Source organism: Herpailurus yagouaroundi, unplaced genomic scaffold (genome assembly GCF_014898765.1).
Source record: "Herpailurus yagouaroundi ecotype Mexico unplaced genomic scaffold, PumYag 160, whole genome shotgun sequence".
NCBI classification, from domain to species: domain Eukaryota; kingdom Metazoa; phylum Chordata; class Mammalia; order Carnivora; family Felidae; genus Herpailurus; species Herpailurus yagouaroundi.
In genome coordinates, this window is record NW_024412401.1 from 37,697,362 (window position 1) to 37,721,521 (window position 24,160).

At 51.6% G+C, this 24,160-nt stretch overlaps 1 protein-coding gene across 24 annotated transcripts in view; it reads left to right on the forward strand.

The window, feature by feature from the left end:
* Positions 1-22,790, forward strand: part of ZNF618 (zinc finger protein 618) — a 184,908-nt gene extending 162,118 nt beyond the window's left edge. For 11 of the 24 annotated variants that reach the window (XM_040482043.1, XM_040482056.1, XM_040482049.1 and 8 more), the window contains 5 exons: positions 52-135; positions 2,152-2,196; positions 3,177-3,254; positions 14,119-14,220; positions 14,889-22,790. In XM_040482043.1, the coding sequence (XP_040337977.1) occupies positions 52-135; positions 2,152-2,196; positions 3,177-3,254; positions 14,119-14,220; positions 14,889-16,405 (1,826 nt within the window). In that variant the 3' untranslated portion in view covers positions 16,406-22,790. The remainder of the gene's footprint in view (positions 1-51; positions 136-2,151; positions 2,197-3,176; positions 3,255-14,118; positions 14,221-14,888) is intronic. The other 13 variants (XM_040482046.1, XM_040482061.1, XM_040482054.1 and 10 more) reach the window with 4 other exon arrangements.
* Positions 22,791-24,160: the final 1,370 nt, after the last annotated feature.

Sequence of the window (24,160 nt, forward strand, 5' to 3'; positions counted from 1 at the left end):
GCACTAACCAGTCACCGCTGCTTTCTCTCGCTCTCTCCTGTCCCTACCCAGCAGAAAGCGCTTTCAGTCGGAGAGTAGAAGGCAAAGCACAAAACCACTTCGAAGAGACAAATAGCAGTTCCCAAAACTCCAGCGGTGAGTGTGCCCTGTGACGGCTGTCGTGCACTGTGGCGCCCAACCCTCCTGCCCACGGTGGCGGCGGGTGTTCTGGGCTGGGCTCCTCATGGTCCGTGCTGGTGTTCTTGGGAGGAGATTGGGGGCGGGGAATCAGAAGGGGGTCAGGGTGAGGCAGAAGTGGGAAGGACCTTTTCTTCCAGGGGCCTCCCTCTGGGCCTCAAGAGCATCTCAGGGGTCTGTGGCTCTTTGTCTCTCCCTCCTCCCCCTAACCTCAGAGCCTACAGCCTTGGCTCCAATGGCCCCGGAGGAGTAAGACCGCTGTTGCTGTGTTTTTAGGGTGAACGTGGTCTTTCCAGGAGCGGCAACGGGGGTGCAGTTAGAACTATAGCCTGAGAGCCAGAGACTCTTGAGTTCTGGCCCCATTTTAGACCAGAGGCCCTCCAAAGGTACCCCTCGGGCCCCAACCTGCCCTAGGAGGTTTGTCTGAGGTTCCCGGTGGTGTTTTGGCGCCCCCTGGTGGCTTCCCCGAAGTACCTTAAAGCAGAGCAGCCAAAGGCTCCCCCAGTGGACCCACAGGAAGCCTAGCTAGAGCCGTGGGTGGTCACGAGCAGCCCCTGTCCAAAAAAAGGCACAGCAAGCCGGCCTGCACAGTGACAACCAGGGCAAGATGAGAAAAGAATTCTGATCCTTTGGTTACGTTAAGGCAGAGTACCTCCTTGCTTTCTTGCACAGCTGAAGTTGAATTCACCAGAATAGGTGTTGGTCTGTCACCGCCGAGGCCCAGGTGACTGTCAGTCCGGGCCTTTATGAAACAGCCAGGAGCCCAGAAGAACACGGAGGCTTCTGCACAGTTCAGTGAGCTCCAGCTTTGACCTGTAGTCCAAGTGTGAACCCCAGCTGCACCACCTGCGAGCTGGTGACTCGGGCCAGCCTCTTAACTTCTCCTCCTCTGTAAAGGCGGAATCAGTCGCGCACACGTCCCTGTGGTGGTGGACGGTCAGTGCCCCACAGAGATTCCGCGCTCACGTGGTAGGGTGGGGTGGTGGCGGTGGTCTTCAGTGAACCAGGTGGTACGTGGGGTGCCCCGAGGAGAAGGAGGGGGGTGTGCTGTGGGAGCCTGAGAAGATCATCGTGATCCCCTAAACCCTGGAGAGCTGCTCACCCTTTTGGGACATGGCCTCCAGTCTCCAAAAGGTGAGCCCAGAAGTGACGGAGTGACTTGCCCCAGGCCACTCAGGAAGAGGTAGAGCCAGGACTGGAGCCGCCACCTCCCAGGGAGCCTTTCCTCCGCAGTCAGGCTGCACCCCCTGCCTCTCCGTCTTCCAGAACAGTCTCTCAGAACTGGGGCGGGGGACTGAAGGGTGAATCGCTGCCGCCGGCAGCCAGCATTTATTGAGCGCTTACTACGTGCCTGGCGTGTGTTCAGAGCTGTATGTGTCTTATCTGTTTCCATCCTTACCACAGCCCTGGGTGTTGGGGGAGGAGGGTCAGTGTAATTGTGATCCCCATTTTCTGGATGAGGAAACTGAGGCTCAGGAGAGGTTGATCATTGGCCCACGTTCCCAGTGTGCGAGGGGTGGTGCTGGGATCCCAGGCCTAGTCCTGCTGGCCCTCCCCTGCTGCCCTCTGCATTTGAGGCTCACCTGACAATACCAGGAAGCAGGGGAAAGTTCCAGCAAGCAGAACCCTTCAAGGCACAGCACAGCCCTCCCTGTGGCTGCTCGGGTGTCCAGTGCCAGGATCTAGAAGCAGCTCCCAGCTCCCTGTCCTGCAGCAGCCACATACGGACATTTTCTCATTCGCGCGCTGTGGGCTCACTTTCTGGGAGTTGAGGGCGTCCTCGAGGCATGGCCCTGACTGACCTTGCCCTGCCTGGTGCCCCGGCACCAGCCCCGAATGTGAGCCTGGCTCTCAGATATTCCTCCTCCTCTGAGAGCCCCAGTGGCTCACTGCTTATTAAGAACAGAAGTGATGACAGTTATCTGAGAGCACTGGGACGGGAAGAGACTTAGCTAAACTGTTTCTCTTTTGCAGAAACTGCAAGTCCCCTGATTTCCAATCCTTTCCCTCTCCTACAGAGTAAGTGATGGTCCCATGGGGGGCTGGAGAGGGCAAGGCAGGGCAGGGAATGATCTCAGCCAGCCGCACCCAGCTGCACACTCCGGACCTCCCTAGAGCACTTGCTCCTTAGGCCGCCCTCGGGCAGACCTGACAGCCAGCAGAGGCAGGAGGAGGGCCCAGCCCCAGCAGGGAGGGGGCGTTTGGACCGGGGGGGGGCGGGGGGGGGGGCGGGCGGAGCCCTGAGCAGCCTGCCTCTGCCACCCCGGCCCTGGCAGGAACCCAGGGGGCAGCCTCAGGACACCTCTTCCGAGCCCATCTCAGCCTCCCCGTGCGTCTCTTCGTCACTCCTCTTCCCCCTTCTTTCCTCTTCCTCCCTCTTTTCCCTGTGTCAGGCGCTGACTTGAGTGCTGGGGACAGAGGTGGAAGCTCAGGTCCCCCCCGGCCTATGTGGTCCCATTCCCGCGTGTGCTGTTGTCCCTCCCGCCCGCCTGCTCTGTCTTCCCGGTCCTCACCCTGTCCTGTTTGCTCTTGCCTCTTCTGTGGCTTTCTCCACTTTCCGCCTTTCGCTCTCGCTTATTTTCCGCCCCCTTTACTGCCCTCTGTGTTCTTTGCCTTGTTTTCATTCATTCATATACTCGTTTGTTGGCTCACGGCGACGTCTGTGCAGAGGGTGGGCTGTGGAGCACGCGAGACATGGTCTCTGCCCCCGGAGAGCACTCGGTCCGTTAGTGTCGCCCCCTCCCCGTCCCCAGTGCCCAGAACAGTGCCTGACACACAGTAAGCACTCAATAAATGTCTGTCTGGTTGGATTAGACGGTCTGTTTATCCGCAAGTCCCCCTCGGCATTGCCTCTGCCCCCGAGCCCGTCCCTCGCTAGTCAGTGACGGGGGTGGGCAGGCGGGGCCCAGAGCCCCAGTGTGTGTCTGGGTTCCCATTTCCAGGGCATCCTAGGTGGTTCTGCCCCTAACACGGCCTCGTTTCTCCCCCTCCCGCCCCAGAGCCCTACACCTGTGGCGCCTGTGGGATCCAGTTCCAGTTCTACAACAACCTGCTGGAGCACATGCAGTCCCACGCAGGTAAGGGAACCGGCAGCCGCCTCCCCCCGGGTGCTGTCCCCGTTAGTCCCCTCCCTCATGGCCTGCCCGAAGGCCCCCTTTCCCGGAAGTGGAAGTGGCCACAGGACATGGGACCTGCCCTCAGGGGGCCCCGGGGCCTCACAGGGGAGGTGTGTACCTGGGAGGTGAGTGCACAGAGCGGGGCACGAGCTGAAGAAGGCTTTCTGGAGGCTGTAGCTCTTGAGCTGAGCCTTAACGCCAGATAGGAGCTGCCCATGAGAGACGTCAAGGTGTGGTTTGAGATCTCGGGCGAGCGGAGGCAGGAGAGGTGCATTCGCCGTCACACTGTCCCACACTTGACGGCCGCCGTCCTGATGGAGCACACCCCGGTCCCCTGGAGGGGCGGGGAGGGTGCACATCGACAGGCCCCACCCTGATTTCGGGGTCTGCAGGTCCCAGGCGGGGCCTGGTTTCAGCACCTGTGACAGGTCCTCAGGCCGCGTGTCCAGGGAGTACATGCAGAACCACTGGTGCGGGGCTGCAGGCTGGTGACTTGCTGTCTAGGTGACGTTTTTTCAGCTCTTCTGCCACCTTCCAAGTTCGTGGGATTGGCCCCCTTCTCTAAACCATCCTGCCTTCAAAGCCAAGCCTCCCGTTGTAGGGTTTTTTCACTGTAGCGCCTTCACTTCTGTTCTACTTCCTGTCTTAAGGAGATGCTCAGTGGTTTAACATAATCACTTGCTTCTCGGGTCACATCACAGCCTAATGTAAGTGGCCTGGTGGGGTGGCCTTGAACACAGTGATTCTGGGACCGAAGCAGAGTTCCTTCCTTCGCATGGCTCTGTCCTCCCCTGGCTCCTCAGAGCCTCTCTCTCGGACTGGGCGGCGGGGAAAGAAACACTTCCTCCTTTACCACTTCGTATCACAAGTGACACATGTCATATGTGCTCAAATTCCAGAGGCGGGAGCACGCCCAGAGCCACTGTCCAGGGACAGCCTGGCACTCTGCAAAGGGAGACATGAACCTGAGGGAGGCAGCCAGCTGTCCTTGCCCCCCCCTGCCCCAGGTAGTCCTCGGGAGGCATTGGAACCACTGAGAGAAAAGTGCCTGACATGTGCCGCTTCAGTGACGGTAGTTTGCTGTTGTTCTGACAGTTATTACTGTTGCTTGCACCTCTCTTGGGTTTGCAGATCTTTCGTAGACTCTCTCAGGTCTGGCCTGACTTGTGCAGAGGAACACAGGACTGGACTCTCACGTCAGCTAGGGACTGTTCTCTTGGTGAGACCTCTCGTTTTTTGGCATTCATTCATTTCTTCGCTTCTTCGTTGGGTGTGTGCTGTCCCCCAGGTGCTCATTCACATGCTCTCTGGTGGGGGGAGTTACTATTTATTTCTGGTGAACTCCTCTAAAAGCAGACAGAGCTGGATTGGCAGCTAGGACCTGTGAGCTACAAGCTCTGGTGTGCCTCCTTTTGCCACGTGACCCAGGCAGGAACCTCGTCCCCCTCTCTGAGCCTTCTCCATCTCAAAAACAAGGGCATGGCAAACGTGTGATCTCCGGCTGCCGTCCTGGAAGTCTTCGGGTGCCTCACGTCTCCTGTTTGCCGTTGCCATCAACCGTCCTTGGCCGTGGAAGGTCTTGAGTGCCAGCTGAAGGCCTTCAGACCTGACCCTGTGCGAATCAGTAACAGTATATACCTTTTGGACCTGAGACTCCCACAGTCCAGGGTCCGTGTATTCCTCTTCTGAAACCCAGACCCTCCACCTGCCCCCGCCCCCCCCCCCCCCCCACCAACTTTGGGAAGCTGAGGCTAATTAGGGAAGAGTCTGGGAGGCCGCCCTTCCCCATTCCTCAGGCAATTGGGTGGAGGCCATTAAAATGCAAATCAAGGCTGTGCCTCCCTTGTGGCCCTGTGTCTCCCAAGCATCCTGACTTGTTTTCTAGGGAGAGCTTTGGGCTGCTTTGTTCTGGTCCAGTGCTGGCAGAGAATACCTCGCTGGCAATCCGGTGCAAAGCCAGCCTGAATCCCAGCCAGGCTGAGTCGGGATTAAAGGATTGACTCCATAGAGAAAAATTAAGCGTCATGATCTGTGCAGTTCACGGTGTCGCTGATAAGGGGGATCAGCCTCGAATAACACCAATCTCATTAAGAGCCTGCTGAATGGCACAGGGTAATTCCCCCTAATAAACTTCTTTTCTGTGCTGTAGGAAAATTTGTCTTGCCCCTGGTGACAGTTCAAGAGCATGTTTTGGCAGTGGTAATACCAGAGATCGCTAACATTTAGTGAGCAATTACTATGTGTCCAAAAAGGTGACTTCATCCCATCTCCTGAACAAGAGGACGTTATCATCCCCACTATATAGATGAAGAAGTTGAGGTTCACAGAACATAATCACCAGCCCAGAGTTGAACAGCTTGTAAAATGTAACATCATTTGAGCTCTTCCTTGGGTGCCAGACCTTATTCTAAGACTTTCACGCATGTTGGCTCATTTACTCCTCAGAACGGCCTTCTGAGTTAAGTGTCCCTGTTAGCTCCACTCAAGAGATCTGGAAATCGAGGCACAGAAGAGCTGAGTGAGTTACTCAGAGCTGTGCAGCCACAGTGTTAGACAGGGATCGTGACCCTCACGGTGAGCTCCAGAGCCTGTACTCATGACAACCACCCTCTTCAGCCGGGTACGTGGAAGGTTCCCAGAGATGGAAGTCCTCTCAGAGGTCACCTTTGCCAGCCTCTTTTTAAAGTAGTTCAGGAGGACCTAAGCCAGAAGAGGCATGGGGACGTCCCCCCGGCAGCACGCAGGTTGGCCGTTGGGGGGGTTAGGATTTGGGAATGGCTACCCTTGATTTCTGGAACCCTTGGAGGTGTTTCACCTCCCTGGGCCTCAAGCATCTCATCTGTGAAGTGGGCTAATCAGTGCCTTCACAGGCTGCATGAGGGTTCTGGAGGTGTGACATATGTCAAATATTGAGGGTTGTGGTACGTTCGCGGCTACCGAACAACCACAGGTGTCTCTTTTCCCGTCCTCTGCCGGGAACAACTGCTTTCTCCTTCCTGCAGTGGTCCCTCCCCGGGATATGGCCTTGATTCCAGCTTGGCACCCGGCCGCGAGCAGATGCGGGTACACGTGTGCATGTGCGTCTGTGGTACTTAGGGGATAGCCACACCGAGTCCACCTTATTTTCAGCTCAAGCTATAAATCAAGGCTTTTGGGGGGGCATTTGCCAAGTACCTCCCCCATGTCAGGAGCAGTATTGGTGGGATATGGAGAAAAAGTTTTTTTAGTCAACTAGTACCAGACGTTGTTATCCACTGCTAGGTTGAGTAATCTCGATTCCAGGTCCTGCAAAAAGGCAGAGAATGAGGCAATCACCCTGTGGCTTTGCCCCAACCTCAGCATTTTGGAAGAGGAGGGGAAACTGAGGCCCAGGGTTGAAGTGACTAGCTGAAGCTCACACCCCACAGCCGTGGCAGAGCCGGGTTCACACCTGGGGCCTTCAAACTCCCGTCCCCTGGTGGAGAGAGTCCACAAGGACGGCTGCTGGTTTCCATTTTCAAACTTGTGTTTCCCCCTTTTAAATGCAATATCTACTCATTAAAAGAAATTGGGAACCTGGCAGGGAAATTGGCAAGTGAAGGATCAGCCATCATCTCACTACTCAGAGCTTAACCGCTGTTGTTACTCTTTCAGTGGGTTTCTTGTCCGTTGTTTAAAAACTGGGTTTATGAAGATATAATGTGCATGAATGGAATTCACCAGTTTTAAGAGTGCGGTTTGATCATTTTGACAACTGGTAGCCATTGAATCTATCAAGATGTATCACGTTCACCATCCACCCTACAAGTTCCCTCCTGCCTCCTTGTCGCCAGTTTCCTCCCCGACCCCAGCCCTGGCAACTACTCTCTGCTTCTCTTGCCAGAGTTTTGCTTTTACTGGAATTTTATATAAATGGAATTATATGGCATTTCGTTTGTTGTGTCTGGCTTCCGTCAGCGTACTTTTGAGTTCAATCCATGTTCTGTGTTATCAGTAACTCCTTTTTATTTCTGAGTAGTACACCATTGTTTAGATATGCCAGAGTTTGTTTATCCAGTCACCAATTGTGAGCATCGAAGTTGTCTCCAGTTTGGGGCTATTGTGAACAAACCTGCTGTGAACGTTCAAATACACGTTTCTGTGTGGACATGTGTTTTTTATCTCTATTGGGATAAAAATAGAGTATTGCCACTTCCACGCTGGGAGTGGAAATTCGGGGTCACATGATCACTCGTGTTTGGGAATTGCCAGACCGTGGGGTCTGATTTCTCCACATTCGCTCAAGGTACTTGCAGTTACCTGACTTCTTGTTTTAGCCATCCGAGTGTGTGGGAAGCGGTATTTCACTGTGATTTTGATTTGTATATTCCTGCTGACTAATGACCTGGAACGTTCTGTCGTGCTTATGGGCCATTTGGATATCTTCCGTAGAGAAATGCCTATTCAGATCCTTTGCCCATTTTTAAATTTTTTGTCTTTTTAGTATTGAATTGTCAGTGTTGTTTACGCATTATTCTAGACCCAAGACCTCTGTAGATACATGATTTGCAAATATTTTCTCCCATTTTGTGGGTTGTCTTTTTACTTTCTTGAAGCACAGAAGTTTAAATCTTGGTGAAGTCCACTTTTTTTTTAATGTGTGTTTATTTTTGAGAGAGAGAGAGCAGGGGAGGGGCGGAGAGAGAGAGGGAGACACAGAATCCGACACAGGCTGCAGGTTCTGAGCTGTCAGCACAGAGCCTGATGTGGGGCTTAAACTCACGAACCGTGATAATCATAACCTCAGCCAAAGTCAGACGTTTAATCGACTGAGGCATTCAGGTGCCCCCATTTATTTTTTCTGTCACTGTGTGTGCTATTGGTGTCTTATCTAAGAAACCAGAGTGTTACCTTTTACATTTATGACTATATTTCATTTTGAGTTAATTTTTGTATGTGGTATGAGGGGAAGGGTCCAGCTTTATTCTTTTGCATGTGGATATCCAGTTGTCCCACCGCCATTGACTGTTCTTTCCCTCATTAAATTGTCCCGGCACCCTTTACCAAAAATCAGTTTACCGTATGTGTGAGGGTTTATTTCTGAAATCCGAATTCTGTTCCGTCAGTCCGTATGTCCTTGTGTCAGTACCACACTGTCTTGATTAATAATGTAGCTTTGCAGTTGTTTGGAAATCAGGAAGTGTGAGCCCTCCAACTTTGTTCTTTTTCAAGAGTGACTTGGCTCTTCTGCATCTCTTGCATCCCCACATGAATTTTAGGCTCAGCTTGTCAATTTCTGTAAAAAAAAAAAAAAAAAAAAAAAAAAAAAGCCAGCAAGGATTTTGATAGGGATTGTGTTAAATCTAGATTAGTTTGGGGAGTATTGCCATTTTTGCAGTATTAAATCCTCCAAACTATGAACATGGAATGTCTTTCTATTTATTTAAATCTTGGAGTTCTTTCAATCGTGTTTTTAGTTTTCCGTGTACAAATCTTGCACTTCCTTTGTAATTTATTGCTAACTTTTATTCTTTTAGATGCCATTACAAAATGGAATTCGTTTCTTAATTTTAGGGGGGTGCTCATTTGTTAGTATAAAGAAATAAAATTGATTTCTTTTTCACGTATGTTGATCTTGTTTCCTGCAACCTTGCTAAACTTACTTACTGGTTCTAATAGTTTTGTGTGTGTGTGCGGATTCCGTAGGGTTGTTTATGCACACAATCACGTCGTCTGCAGATAGAGATGTATTTTTTTCTTTCATTCCAATCTGGATGCTGGTTGTTGTTGTTTTTTTTTTAATTTGAGAAAGCATAAACAGGAAAGGGGCAGAGAGAGGGGGACAGAGGATCTGAAGGGGCTCTGCAGTGACAGCAGTGAGCCCTATGTGGGGCTTGAACTCATGCACTGTGAGATCATGACCTGAGCCAAAGTTGGACGCTCAGCCAACTGAGCCACCCAGGTGCCCCTAATCTGGATGCTTTCTTAAGTTATTATTATTTTTTCCTACTTGCCCTGTCTGGAATCTCTGATACATGTTGAATTAAAGAGATAACAATGGATATTCCTGTCTCGTCCCTGATCTTAGAGGGAAAGTGTTCAGTGTTTAACCATTAAGTATGATGTTAGTAGTGGGTTATTCATAGATGCCCCTTGTCAGGTTGAAAAAGTTCCTTCGATTCCTAGTTTGCTGAATGTTTATCGTGAAAGGGTAGTGAATTTGTCAAATGCCTTTTCTGCATCTTTCGAGATGATGATGGTTTTTTTTGTTAGGATTAATGTGGCATATTCCATTCATTTTTGTATGCTGAACCAACCTTGTATTCCTGAAATAAATCCCACTTGTTCATGATGTTTAATCTGTTACATATATTGCTGGATTTGGTCTGCTCTATTTTATTGAAGATGTTTGTGTCTGTAGTCATAAGGGGGATAGTGGCCTCTGGTTTCTTGTAATTGTTTTGTCTGATTTGGGTATCAGAATAATACTTACCTCATGGGATGAATTGAGAAACGTCCCCTCCTCTTCTATTTTTGGGAAGAATTTGTGACCAATTCCTTTAACATACGATTAGAATTCACCAGTGAAACCTTCTGACTCTGGACTTTGCTTTCCTTTCTTTTTGTGGCAAGTATTTTGATTATAAATCAAACTTCTTCTTTAGGTCTGTTCAGGTTTTCTATTTCTTCAGTTGGTTTTTGGTAGTTTAAGTCTTTCTAAGAATTTGTCTGTTGCATCCAGGTTATTTGATTTGTTGGAATACTATTGTTCGTAGTATTTCCTTAAAATCTTTTTTGTTTCTATCAAGTCAGCAAACTTCTTTTTTTTTTTTAATTTTAAGATTTCCTTTATCAAGGTTCAGGAAGTTTCCTTCTCTTCCTGGTTTCCTAAGAGTTTGTGTCCTGAGGGAGTATTAAATTTTGTCACATTTTACTGTGCGTGTATAGCCATGGAGGTTATGGAGGTTGTTTTTCTTCTTACTTTCTCTTTTAAAAAAAAAAATTTGGGGGCACCTGGGTGGCTCAGTCGGTTGAGCATCCGACTTCAGCTCAGGTCATGATCTCATGGTTTGTGAGTTCGAGCCCCATGTCAGGCTCTGTGCTGACAGCTCAGACCCTGGGGCCTGCTTGGGATTCTGTGTCTCCCTCTCTCTCTGCCCCTCCCCTGCTCACACTCTGTCTCTGTCTCAAAAATAAATTAAAAAAAAATTTTTTTTAATGTGTATTTATTTTTGAGAGATAGAGAGAGAGAGAGAGTGCAATCAGGGGAGGGGCAGAGAGGGAGGGAGACAACACAGAACCCCAAGCAGGCTCCAGGCTCTGAGCTGTCAGCACAGAGCCTGATGCGGGACTCAAACCCACAGACACATCATGACCTGAGCTTAAGTTGTATGCTTAACCGACTGAGCCACCTAGGCGCCCCTTTTCTTACTTTCTCTTAGTGGAAAATTGCACTGATTGGATTTCTTTTTTTAACCTCAGCTTACGTTTCTGGGGTAAATTCCAGTTAGTCATGATATATTATTTTTTATATTGCTGTATTTAGTTTGCTAATATTTGGTTAAGGATGTTTATGTGTATGTTTATGAGGGATATTGGGTTATATACAGTTCTTCACCTGCAGTGTTTTTTTCTAGCTTAGGATCAGGGTAATGCCAGCCTCATAGAATGAATTGAGAGATGTTCTTATCTTTTTTCTGGAATAATTGGTGTAGAATTTGTATTGCTTTTGCCTTAAATCTTTAGTCAGATTCTCCAGTGAACCCATATGGGATTTTTCTTTGTGACTGGTTATTTAACTATGAACTCAATGTCTGTAATAGATATAGGACTATTTCAGGTTATCTGTGTCCTCTTGAGTGAACTTGAGTATTTTGTATCTTTTAGGGTGTTTGTGTCACTTGGGTGGTCGAATTTATTAGCATAAATTTGTTCATAATCATATTAATGCTTCTGATATCTGTGTATGTATTACTATCTCCTTCTTTCATTCCTGATACTAATAATTTGTGCCCTCTTTTTTTTTTTTTAACTTTTTGGCTTAGAATTTTATCCATTTTCTTTATTTTTACAAAGAATCAGCTTTTAGTTTCATTATTTTTCTCTTTTGTATTTATCTATTTTCTATCTATTTTCCTTTTCCCAGGAAAAGGAACCCCGATTACATATATATACTAAACTGATAGTGTCCATGATCCGTTCATTTATTTTAAGCCTTTTACCCTTTTTGTTTTTCATGTTGGGTAGTTCTCTTGCTCTTTCCTCACTGATTTTTTCTTCTGTGGCATCTGATCTTTTATTTCTTACTGTATGTTTGGTTTTTTTTTTTTTTTTTAATGCTTATTTATTCTTGAGAGAGAGAGAGACAGAGACAGAACGTGAGCCGGGGAGGGGCAGAGAGAAAGACAGAATCCAAAGCAGGCTCCAGGCTCTGAGCTGTTAACACAGAGCCCAACGTGGGGCTCGAACTCATGAACCACGAGATCGTGACCTGAGCCAAAGTGGACGCTTAACCGACTGAGCCATGCAGGCACCCCCGATCCTATACTGTGTGTTTTTTAACTATACAGTTTATTTGTATATCTCCAAGTTCCACTTGGGTTGGTTAGTTTTTGTTTGGGGTGTTTCACATCTTCCATTGCTCTCCTGATGGTATTCATGTTCTCCTTCATGACTTTGAGCACAGTTCTGGTATTTGTGACTGCTGCCGTAAGCTCCTTACTGGATGATTCCATCATCTCTGTCCTTTGTGGCTCTGCTTCTGATTGGTTTTTCTCCTGGCGATAGGTCATATTTTCCTGCTGTTTCAAATGCTTGATGCTTTTTCATTGGATAATTGACACTGTGAATTTTTATATTGTTAGGCATTAGATTTTGAAGAAGCACTGAACTTTGTTCTGGTTTACAGTTTAGTTACTTAGGACCACCTTGGTACTTTGGAGGCTGACTCGTATTAGGGTAGGTCTAGTGCCGCCCTTAAGCTATGGCTAATGTTGCCCCATAATGAGGGGACCCTCATTATTCCTTATGCATTGAGGTCCCCTTTCTGGTTAAGAGAATGCAATTTGTTTCCTTCCCCCCCCCCCCCCCGCTTTCTAGTGATTCTTTCCCCAGTCTTACGGAATTTGACCCTATGCTGGGGCAGGTGAGTATTGAGCAGACTCCAGGGAACCCTACTGAAGGTCTCCGGAGCTTTCTATGTGTAACTCCCTCCTCTCTGGTACTTTTCCCTGTAAATTCTAGCTCCCTTGGGCCTTCTAAACATTGATTTTTGCCTCTTCAAATCCACAAGACCACTGGGCTCTGTGCCAGTTCCCTGTCCCTGTGCTGCAGCTTGGGAACGGTGTTCAGGCAAGCCGGGCCATCCTATTGCTTTACCACAGTTGTTCTTCTTTTTCCGGCTTACCTGTCTGAAAGCAGTGGTATGAGCATTCACAGTTGCTTGTAGCTGATGAACCACCACCACAGCAGGTCGTCCTTAATGGGTGGAAGTGAAAGTCCCCTCCCCGTCTGTTTTTGATGCATAGATTTGTTTGTTACCTGACTTGCAAGTCTCAAATGCATAGATGAATAATGTGTACAAAACTGTGATGAGATCTTCCCTTTTCATTATGCATTTTTCCCTTGTTGTTAACAGTCTTCACATCCACCTGCCCTAGTGACTGTAATACGCTCCTTCCAGTAGATGTCCTAGAGTTTCCTAATTAGCCCTGCAGGGCTGAACACATAGATATTGGGGTATCCTCTTCTCTCAGTATGAAAATTGTGGCCTTGGCCTCCAAGGCCTGATGCCTTTAATTGAGAAGGATGGAAGATGTCCAGCAACCTTGAACAAGTGTCACTGACCCGTTCGTATCCTCAGATTTGTGATTCTACCTGTAACATGATATTTCAGGGAAATAAACCCATAACAACAACAAAGGCACAGAGAAACAATATTAGAATATCAGTTTAGGCAGGTGAGTTCATAGCAGAACAGTAATATTGGAAACAGCCCAGAAACTCAGCATGTGGTATATAGTTAAGCAACCTGTTGTATGTCATGTGACAGAAGACTGTGTGGCCATTTGTAATGACAGGCATGTTACTCAGACCTTTTCCACTCAGAAATTACCCTATAGGGGCTCCTGAGTGGCTCAGTCGGCGAAACATCTGACTTTGGCCCACGTCATGATCTCACAGCTCGTGGGTTTGAGCCCCACATTGGGCTCTGTGCTGACAGCTCAGAGCCTGGAGCCTGCTTCGCATTGTGTGTCTCCCTCTCTCTTTCTGTCCCTCCCTCACTCAGGCTCTGTCTCTCTCTTTCTCAAAAATAAATAAACATTAAAAAAATTTATTGTATGAGAATGGCAAGGAGTAGCCATGAAGGGAGGAGAACAGGCATGAGATGTCAGTATAGAGCCTGATACGGGGCTTGAACCCATAGACTGCAAGATCACTTCCTAAGCTGAAGTCGGATACTCAACTGACGGAGTCCCCCAGGCGCCCCCTTGCCCTCGCACATTTCTGAGCTCGAATGCATGTTGTGTGTGGGTGTGGGGCCTCCCGGACAGACTCCCGCCCACAGTGCACCTGATGTGCCCTCAGCCCTGTGCTCAGGTCTCTCCCTGCGTCTTCTCTGGTTAGTCCCTCCAGCACATGGGTCACGTCCTTGTGCTCATCCTCTTTCTTTCAAGTGACGGAGTTGAGGCTTTGCGAGGCTCTGTGGACAGCAAGATGATTGTCTGGACAGGAGCCAGGATTTGGACCCAGGCCTGAGTCCTAGAAGCCTGGTTTGGACTTACCTCACCCACCACGCTGTAGTTCTTGTTAGTTGGCGAGCCTCTTGCACCTCAGGGTCACACGCTGTCCCCTTTTGTGCCTGCAGCGGACAACGAGAACAACATCGCCTCCAACCAGTCTCGATCGCCACCTGCTGTTGTGGAAGAGAAGTGGAAACCGCAGGCCCAGAGGAACAGCGCCAACAACAGTAGGTGTCTCCCAGGCCAGAGCCCAGGGGCTCGTTAGAGGTCGCCCCAGGCACCCCTAGTCCCCGCTCCCATCGTTTCCCTCTGCCCCCCATCCCACCACCTGTGCCTCTCCTGATGATGGAAGACCACATCCAAAGCTCTTACACACCTCAGACCTCATCTGTGGGAATCGTGGCTTCACGGGATGGGCAGAAGGAAGCCCAGGGAGAGGAGGTGATCTTTTTGTGGTCAGAGAGCACATAATAGCGATAAGAGTCAGAACTGGAATCACAGTCGCCTCAGTTTCTGCTGGCTGCTCTTTCCTGATACCGTGGCCTCCTTGTTTTTATTCACTAGAGATCCCTTTACTGGAGGCAATTCCTGTATCGATGAAGAAGGTAGACTAGTTGGCCTCGAAGGTCTAGGTGAATGACACATGTAGCACGTGTGTTATACACATGCTGCTGTATTCTGTTCCCGTGCTCACAGCAGACATTACTAATCGATCCTAGAACATTATTCCCGTGAGACCGTCACACATCAAAGGCCACCAGCACCGCCAGTTTGTGTACCAGAGCAAACCTACTCGTAATTCCAAACACTAGATGCCTAGAGTGGCAGGCTGCTGCCAGGGAAAGGCACCTCAGATGCCGAGTTGAATCTCGTCTCTCTTTGTGTCCCCTGCCAGCCATGACCGGCGGTTTAACACCCAACAGCATGATTCCCGAGAAGGAGCGGCAGAATATCGCAGAGCGGCTGCTGAGGGTCATGTGCGCCGACCTGGGCGCACTGAGCGTGGTGAGTGGGAAGGAGTTCTTGAAACTGGCCCAGACGCTGGTGGACAGCGGTGCCCGCTACGGGGCCTTCTCGGTCACGGAGATCCTGGGCAACTTCAACACACTGGCGCTGAAGCACCTGCCCCGCATGTACAACCAGGTGAAGGTGAAGGTGACGTGTGCCTTGGGCAGCAACGCCTGCCTGGGCATCGGTGTCACCTGCCACTCGCAGAGCGTCGGCCCCGACTCCTGTTACATCCTCACAGCCTACCAGGCCGAGGGCAACCACATCAAGAGCTACGTGCTGGGCGTGAAGGGCGCGGACATTCGCGACAGCGGCGACCTGGTGCACCACTGGGTGCAGAACGTGCTGTCGGAGTTCGTGATGTCCGAGATCAGGACAGTGTACGTGACCGACTGCCGGGTGAGCGCGTCCGCTTTCTCCAAGGCCGGCATGTGCCTTCGCTGCTCAGCCTGTGCCTTGAACTCGGTGGTGCAGAGCGTGCTGAGCAAGCGGACGCTGCAGGCCCGCAGCATGCACGAGGTCATCGAGCTGCTCAACGTGTGCGAGGACCTGGCGGGCTCCACGGGCCTGGCCAAGGAGACCTTCGGGTCCCTCGAGGAGACCTCGCCGCCGCCCTGCTGGAACTCGGTCACGGACTCGCTGCTGCTGGTACACGAGCGCTACGAGCAGATCTGCGAGTTCTACAGCCGCGCCAAGAAGATGAACCTCATCCAGAGCCTCAACAAGCACCTGCTCAGCAACCTGGCGGCCATCCTGACGCCGGTGAAGCAGGCGGTCATCGAGCTGAGCAACGAGAGCCAGCCCACCCTGCAGCTCGTGCTGCCCACCTACGTCAGGCTGGAGAAGCTGTTCACGGCCAAGGCCAATGACGCGGGCACCGTCAGCAAGCTGTGTCACCTCTTCCTGGAGGCTCTCAAGGAGAACTTCAAAGTGCACCCGGCGCACAAGGTGGCCATGATCCTGGACCCGCAGCAGAAGCTGCGGCCGGTCCCGCCCTACCAGCACGAGGAGATCATCGGCAAGGTGTGCGAGCTCATCAACGAGGTGAAGGAGTCCTGGGCCGAGGAGGCCGACTTCGAGCCCTCCGCCAAGAAGCCCCGCTCCGCCGCGGGCGAGAACCCTGCAGCTCAGGAAGACGATCGGCTTGGGAAAAATGAAGTGTACGATTACCTGCAGGAGCCCCTCTTCCAGGCCACCCCTGATCTCTTCCAGTACTGGTCGTGCGTTACCCAAAAGCACACGAAACTCGCCAAGCTGGCCTTCTGGCTGCTCGCGGTCCCAGCCGTGGGGGCCAGGAGCGGGTGTGTAAATATGTGTGAGCAAGCGCTTCTAATCAAAAGGAGGCGACTGCTCAGTCCGGAAGATATGAACAAACTCATGTTTCTGAAATCCAACATGCTTTAAGACTTGACTTCGGAACAAAAAGAAATAAGAAAGAAAAGAAAAGAAAAAGAGAAGAGAAACATTAGGAAAACACACACACACACACACACACACACACACACACACACACACAACACTGTCGCAAACAAAGAAAAGGAATTTAAGTTCTAAACACTGTGGACCTCATTATAAATGCCCCCTGGAAACTTAAGTGCTTTTTCAGTGTGTGTGTGCATGTGTGTGCACACCCGCACGCGTGTGGACGTGTCCCAGCACGTGCACCCTGGGTGTGGGGCGTGGGGGCCCCGTGCTCGTCTGCGCAGCCACGGCAGCTCTGTGCACGCATGCACACACACACAGCCCTGGTGCATGTGCACGTGCCTGCTCGCGGGCACGTGTGCATTAAACTGGGTGTGTCAGGAAAGCTGAGTGGGAAAGAGGGAAGACGCTTCACCTCCTTTTCTCAGTGAGGGGGCTTTAAAGACTCCGTTTTCAGGTGTGCAGATTGGTAGAAAGCTGATGTCGTAAAACGTTCAGGCAGCTGAGATCTGAAGTGACTTGACGCTCTCTGTCCTTGACCCCGTGGTCCCCACCCATCCCTCCTGACCCTCCCCCCCACCCCCCTCCATGCACTCCTGACCCTCATGCACCCACCCCTCCCCGGCTGCTCTGCCATGGATTCTCCAGACTGCATCAGATGGACAGTTTCTGCACTGGACTTTGTTCTCGTTCACCTTCAGGGCATTGAGCTGTTGCCTTCGAGATACCCTTGGGTGTCACAGGGCAGCCGCCTTAGAAACACATCTATCTATCTCCCCAAATCAGGAAAGGAGACTTTAAGAATATAAAGCTGACTTTTTGCTTTTTAATATAAGATAGAAAAAAAACATTTTTTAAAGAAGTATAGATACTGTCTCCACTCCTTAATAATTGTTTTTCCTAACATTTTAGCAGTTTTTACCTTTTTTTTTTTTTTTTTTTTTTTGAATGTGATTTTTTATTTTGGTAGGGGGGACTGAATGTTTTTAAATTATGTTTTGGGGGTTTGTTTTTTTTTTTTTTTTCCCCAGTTGCCCTTTTTGTTCCTCAAATCACACTGTAAACTAGCTCATCTCAGTGGTATACTCAGTATCCTAAGGTTTTTATTAGCCCTCGCTGTACAGTCCCATTTTCATGTATTTGAACAGCCAAGACCATGAACGTACTTGGCTTGGCTGTTTGGGAACCAGGAGTGGGGTTGGAGTCACGGATTTCACAGAGGTGGGGTTCGGTGGAAGCCATAGGGAAGCATGTGGCTTGGGAGTGTTCCTGAATGTAAGCGGAAGGCCCGCCCTCCTGGTTCGCTGTGTCTGGTACTGCGAATGTCTGATTTATATACCCAGAGTGCATTACACTACTCGCCCCATCACTGACACTTCCGGCTCCGCAGGGACTCCTGAGTCCACCCATGTTCACGTCTGTCTCGCCTCGGACCCACGGCCCCTCCCCCCCTCCTCAGGACCCCAGGGCTTCCGGTGGTTCCATTGCCCGCAGCCTGGGGTTCCCCACGTGGGCCTCAGCCCTCCTTCCAGGACAGTAGTTGAGCACGGTGCCTTGTGGGCCTAACAGTTGATGTCTTGAAGGTAGAATGGCATTATCAGACCACACTCCCCTTGAGGCTGTGAAAGATGGCTTTTCTCTCCATGAGGAATTTACGTTTTACACACTCAGTCCATATGGCAAGAGGGTGGCCCCTTTGCCCTTACAAGAGGTGGTCTGTCACGGTCAGTACTCCACCCCCCACCCCACCTCTCCACGAGTAACGGGCCGGTGGCCGCCGGCCCCCCCCCCCCCGGTGCCCACGCCTGTAGGATACAGATGGTTACGCCAAGGGCTTCGGGCGAAGAACGACCACCATCACGGAGGACTCTTTGCAAGGGCACATTTTACCATTTTGAGGGTTGACTCCACTCCGTCCCTTCCTGTTAATAAAGCATTACTTAGCCGTGAGATACCTCGATTCCAAAAAGCACTGTACAACATCCCCATCCCCGGGTCCGTAGCAGATGGGGAAGTCGAGTTGGTTCAGAGACTCAAGAAGGCTTAGGATTATAGGCCAGAACAGTGTCCCTGGGGGCCGAGCCCGCTCACGTCACCTCATGAGAACTAACCCAGCTTTCCCCTCCCAAGTGTTGGACGTACTAAAACGCATCAAAGCGGGCCATTCGAAGCTTCACTCCAGCAAGCCGTGGTCTCGGGAACCAATGTGCCATTTCCTCTCCTGGAGAAGCTCTGGGTATTTCTCCCCATTTCCAATTGGGTCACGTCACCAGAAGAGCCTCCATCTGCACTGGACGGTCACCGGATGGCGCTTTCTGGAGCGCGTGGGAGAATCAGCAGACCTTACGATCGGAGCTTTGAGGACATTTCAGAAGGCGGCTGCAGGGTTGCTGAAGAGTGACAGATGTATCCTGCAGCAGAAGGCCCCTCCGGTTTTGCTTTGCTGCTGGGGGAGGGTCCGCGACCTGGCCCTTTGAACCGCACGAGGAGGATCAGAGTTGCCCACTTGGTGTGGTTGGTGGGAGCAGAGCCTCGGAGCCCATCCTCTCTCTACTGAAGGCAGAGTGGTTACGCCGTTGCCCCGTGTTTGGGCCAGTTAGTTAGAAAACAGACATTTTACTCTCTTGCAAAGCCATCAGAGACCAAGCCCAGATAATGCGTTTAGAGCACTCCACATTCTCTTTGGAACACGGGGATATCTGCCCTCCAGAGTGAAAATTCGAGGAAGTCTAGTTAACTAAACTTTAGGTATGAAGTCCTATGTGTGGGGGCCCCCCCCCGGTCTGTGGGGTTTTCCAACCCTCGGGCTTGGCTTGCTCTGCAGGTTTAAGGTGGATGCCACTGGACACTCTCAACGCTGTCTCCAGGGGCTGCCTCCTCCAGGATGGTGACCAGGTGGCAGGTGGTCCTTTCTCTCTTGCAGCCACTGGTTCCTCAGAAACTGGGGTCGCGAACAGGAAAGGCTGTATCAAGGTGCCCCTTCAGTCGGCTTTCTCACGCAGGCCATTCCCGTAGTGCACGTCTTGCTGCAGTGAACAGCTTAGTAAAATCCAAAGATCTCACAGGCTCAGCCACTGGCCCCTCGTTTCCAGCAATATCCACCTTACCCACATTCTAGTTTAGCCAAAGGACTGAGGTAGACTCTTCCAGTTCATCTCCCGGCACCTCCCCTGGCATCAACCTTCAGAAAGATTCTGTCTTCTGCACCCCCGTTCTGTGACCACTTTGGGACTTTCCACCACAGGCCCTTGGTTGCTGGCAGAGCAGGAAATAGGGCCATTTCTGTCATGTTCTCGACCGCTCAAGGTGGTCGTGTGCTGACTCGGACACGGCCTGCCTCAAGCCATGCGATTCCCAGGACAGAAATGGTCTGGCGCTGACATCCATGGAGCCCAGGGGGGAGGTGGAGACAACGCGCCTCCCCTCTGTGGGGGGGTTTCCCCTCCCGTGAGGCCACTGGGCTTCACCACCAAAGCCAGGGCCAAGGACTGCAGCCTCACGGGTGGTCGATGGAGTAGCCTGGGCGTGGCTGCCCTTGTCCCAACGCCGTTCTCCCTCCCTGTGCCCGGGTCCACCAGCCAGGCCCCCCTCAGATGGGAGCTGAAAGCCGGGAAGCGAAACGGAGGGGCCGCGCGAGCAGAGCTCCTGCCTGCACTTCACCTTGGGGGTTCGTGGTGCAGAAAGCTGCGGGCCGTACCTGCCAGCGAGGTTCCTTTGCCACCGTCCCCACCTGATGGCCTCTGGCTTGGCTGCTGGGGACCGGCCCTTGGCTGGGAGAAGGGTACAAAGGTTTCCTGGTGAGAGAACCGTCCGAGGAAGGACTTTCTTTTTACATCTGGTCCGTTGGCTGGCAAGTGATCTCTCCCCGAGTTTGCTCTTTATCTCCTGCACTTTGAAGAAACACCAGGGAAAAACTCTGCAAGGCGTGTTTTCCACTGTGAAGCCTCATCTCGCCTTCAGGAGGCCCCTGTGCTTATGCGAGGGGCAACCTGGGGAGACGTCAGGGATGCAGCACGCACTCTCGGGGGCCACGCGTTCACGAGAAAGGCTTGAAGGAAAGCTGGGTTGTGGACGGAGCTGGGCTCCTGTGAGCGACCGCCCAGGACGGGGGCAGTACCTGGGAGCCGTCGTCAGGATGGCCGTGCTCGCAGAGACGGGAAGAGGAGGTAACACGGGGCATCGGGAGCGGTCTCCCGCCCCGCTGAGCTGGGGTGAGTTCACAGCACGGCGTCTGTGTCCCCGGGGCGTACCTGACGGGGAGCTCCCGGAAAGGCTGCTGGTTTAGGTAGAATAGAGAGGCTGAGTCAGACTCCGGCCGTCCCCTGGAGACCGTCGGTGGGGGCTCCCGCCTCAGCCCTGCCGGCCCCAGCCCAGGCCCCCGGATCCAGCTGGGCCGCGGCGAGGACTGGGAGGGGGCCTGCCCCTCTCTTCACTGTGGCTAACGTTTGCTAGGCCAGTTATGGTGAACCAATGATACAGTGTCTTGTCCTCTTATGTTTCCCTCCCGGTTTCCCCTCTTCAGGGTCTTCTGGAGGATTTGGTGGTGGTGGTGGTGGTATTGTTTTTCTTCCTCTCTCATTTGGGTTTGAGGACAGTGGTCAGTAGAGGCCTGCCTTTCCCTGGAGGGGCCTGTGGGTTCTGTGTGAAGACGCACCTGCTCCCGCGTTGATGAGGGGGAAGGTCCTTAGGTCGCCGTTGGCTTCTGTTCATGCCCCCACGGCCGCCACCGGCCACCACCACGGGTGTCGCTTTAAAGATCCAGCTCCTGTTCCAGAGGATTCGCTAGGTCTGCAGTTGGGCTCAGCATCAGGACCCACGAGGGTCCTACCCACCCGTGCGTCCCCACCGGGCACCTTGACTCTTCGAACCAAAGTTCCTTAAAGGGGCACAGCCCAGCCTTGTCCGCAACCTCAGGGGCCTGGGATCCCTGTGGCGCTTCCTGAAGTCCAGGTCGGCAGAGACCGTGGGGTCTGCGGCCAGCCGGAAGGAGGCCTCCTCCCACAACCCAGGTGCCAGCCGGTCCCCGCCTGGGGCCCTCCCTCCCGCCCAGCCGGGGGGTGGGGGTGGGGGGCCGGGTTCCCAGGCGGCGAGCCAGCTCGCGGACTGGCGTGGGGCTGGGACTCGCCAGCCAGGAGAGAGAGGACCCGCCAGGCAGCACGTCCGGGGCCATTCAGATCCCAAGCATCAGGAAATCATTTTGTACAACCACCCGAAGCAGAGATATTTTTTAAGAAGCGTAAATTATTTTCAGTTGTTTTCTGATCCTGCCTTTTTCTTTTCCCTGCAACTTCGCATCGGTGATTCTTTCACATCAGGTAAATCTCGAGAAAGCCTTGGTGCCCCTCCCTCCCTGCACCCCGCTCAGTAACCACGTGCGTGCACCCCATCCTTTCTCAGTAGTTAAGACGTTCTAGGCAATACCATAGGCACATCTGACTGTGTCTCTCTCTTCGAGTGCAAGAAACTCAAGTCATCTTAAAAAAATACAAAAAAAAAAAATTTACAAAAAAACAAACACAAAAAAAATATCTTTTTTAGGCCAGAGTTTTCTACAGGTATTAATGAATATTTTTCTTAATCCTTATAAGTTTTATGTGTTTAATATTTCTTAATACCGGTAGCATTAATTTATACTTTTGTAGCAACACAATATTTTTATAAACAGCCAGTGCTTGGCTCCAGTCTCCACGAGGGGTTTATGCAGGGCCATCTTGGGACCCTGCGTACCATGTACTGTATTTAAAAAAAAGTTACCTAGTGTCACCCTTGCTGTGTTAATTAACAAAAGACGTTGTTCGCGGTCTCCTGTGTCGTTGGTGTGGATCCAACAGCTCTCCAAGGAGTCACGTTGCATGGGGGTTGAGTTGACGGTTCTTGTGATACGTAAACCCCCGAGACCAAACTTGAGGGTTTATTTAGGGTTTTTTTGTTCGTCCTTTGGGATTTTCGTTTCACTTTGTTTTGGTACCGTATCTCCATTTACAGCCAAATCCGTTTCGTGATGTTTAAAACTTTTTCTGATGTGAAATGGAGGAAAGGAACAGGAAAAAAAAAAAAAAAAGATTTTTACAAAGTAATAAAATTTAAAACTGAGCTGTTTCAATGTTGCTGTTTTTACCTGTCTGTTCTTGTCCAAAAGTGGGACATTCCCAGGAAGAAGAGGAAGGTTCCGCCTGGTTCCTTAAATCGCCAAAAGCCCCCGCCCAGAATTCACACCCTACCCCCGAATTCTTGCAACATTATTTCCCAGTTGGTTGATGCCAAGGCAAAAAGACATCCTTTTAATGGTTAGAGAGGATCAGTTACTTAAACGATTTCATGTCAGTGTTGTATTTATGGTTTTACAATAAAACAACCTTTAGGAAGATGGCGGTGTGTGGTGTCATTTCTTGGGTCTGGCGTCGGGCCATGTCATCCGGTGGGGAGCAGGGCCCTGGTGAGTAGAGATGGGCCGGAGGCAGGATCCCGGGGGTGACACAGCCGGAGTAAGGTCGGGGTGTCAGCTCCTTACCTGAGTCCGTTACTCGTAACCGCCACGAGACCCAGCGCAGCAGACGTGTTGATAAATGAGGGAAAGAAGGGGCTCGTGTGGACCTTGCTTTGAGGAGCATTGTCCCTCACAAGAAGGAGGGACTTCATCTGAGTCCTACAAGCCCAGTGCCCGAGGGCCACGTCCGGGTGTCCTTGTCCAGTGGTTACTTGCGTGCCTCTTGTGACCCGGAGCCCGGCAACATCGGCCTCCCCAGGGACACGTGTGACTGTGTGTTGTATCACCCTCGGGTTGGGGAAGAGTGTCCGTGGCTTTGCCGAGTTCCTGAGGGCATGTGTGACTGTCCACACACTTAGAATCTGCCCAGCATGAATAGTCAGGCGGAGGGCGAGCGAGTAGGAGAGAGAAGGCCAGCAGCGTGGCCTGGGTGAGCCAGAAGGGTGAGCAGCCGTGAGGGGTCTGCTCGAAGGCAAACGCGGTCTTGCTTTATCCTTGCCTCAACCAGATGACGAGGTGCTGCCCTTGAAAGAGGAGGTGGCGCGCGGATTGGCCGAACAAATCCCCCCCCCCCCCGAATCCTGGGGGGCATCGCGAGGGGGCGGCCGAGCTGGGCCGTCGGTCCTGCCCTCAGAACCGTCACGTGGGAGCGGCCTGTGAAGTGTACCGAGTAGGCGTTTCCCAGAGGGGCTGATGGACGTTTAATCGAGGAGTTTCCGTGCGGCTGGAACAAGTTGGTTGAGTCCACTGTAGCCGAGGGCCCTCCCCCATGCTTTGAATGTCACGGTTGCAGAGGGACCAGGCATGGCCCAGAGCCTTCGTACAGCCCAAGGGCCTGTCTCTGGGTTTTCAAGTTTTGTTTTGTTTTTTAATGTTTATTTTTGAGAGAGAGGCAGAGTGTGAGTGGGGGAGGGGCAGAGAGAGCGAGAGGGAGACACAGAATCCGCAGCAGGCTCCGGGCACAGAGCCAGACGCGGGGCTCAAACTCCCGAACCGCGAGATCGTGACCTGCGCCGAAGTCGGATGCTCAACCGACTGAGCCACCCGGGCGCCCTTAAAGTTTTTTTTTAAAGGGGTGTATGTTTCTTTACTGACCAGCCACGTCGATCGCGTGACAGATGTGACCAGGATCTTTAGGAGGAGAAAATTTGAGGTGAGGCTATTTAAGACCCGAGTATTCCAGGCAGCCACTTGAGAGAGAATGATTGTGCTGCCGTCTGGGATGAGCACCCTGGGCTCCTAACTCAGGG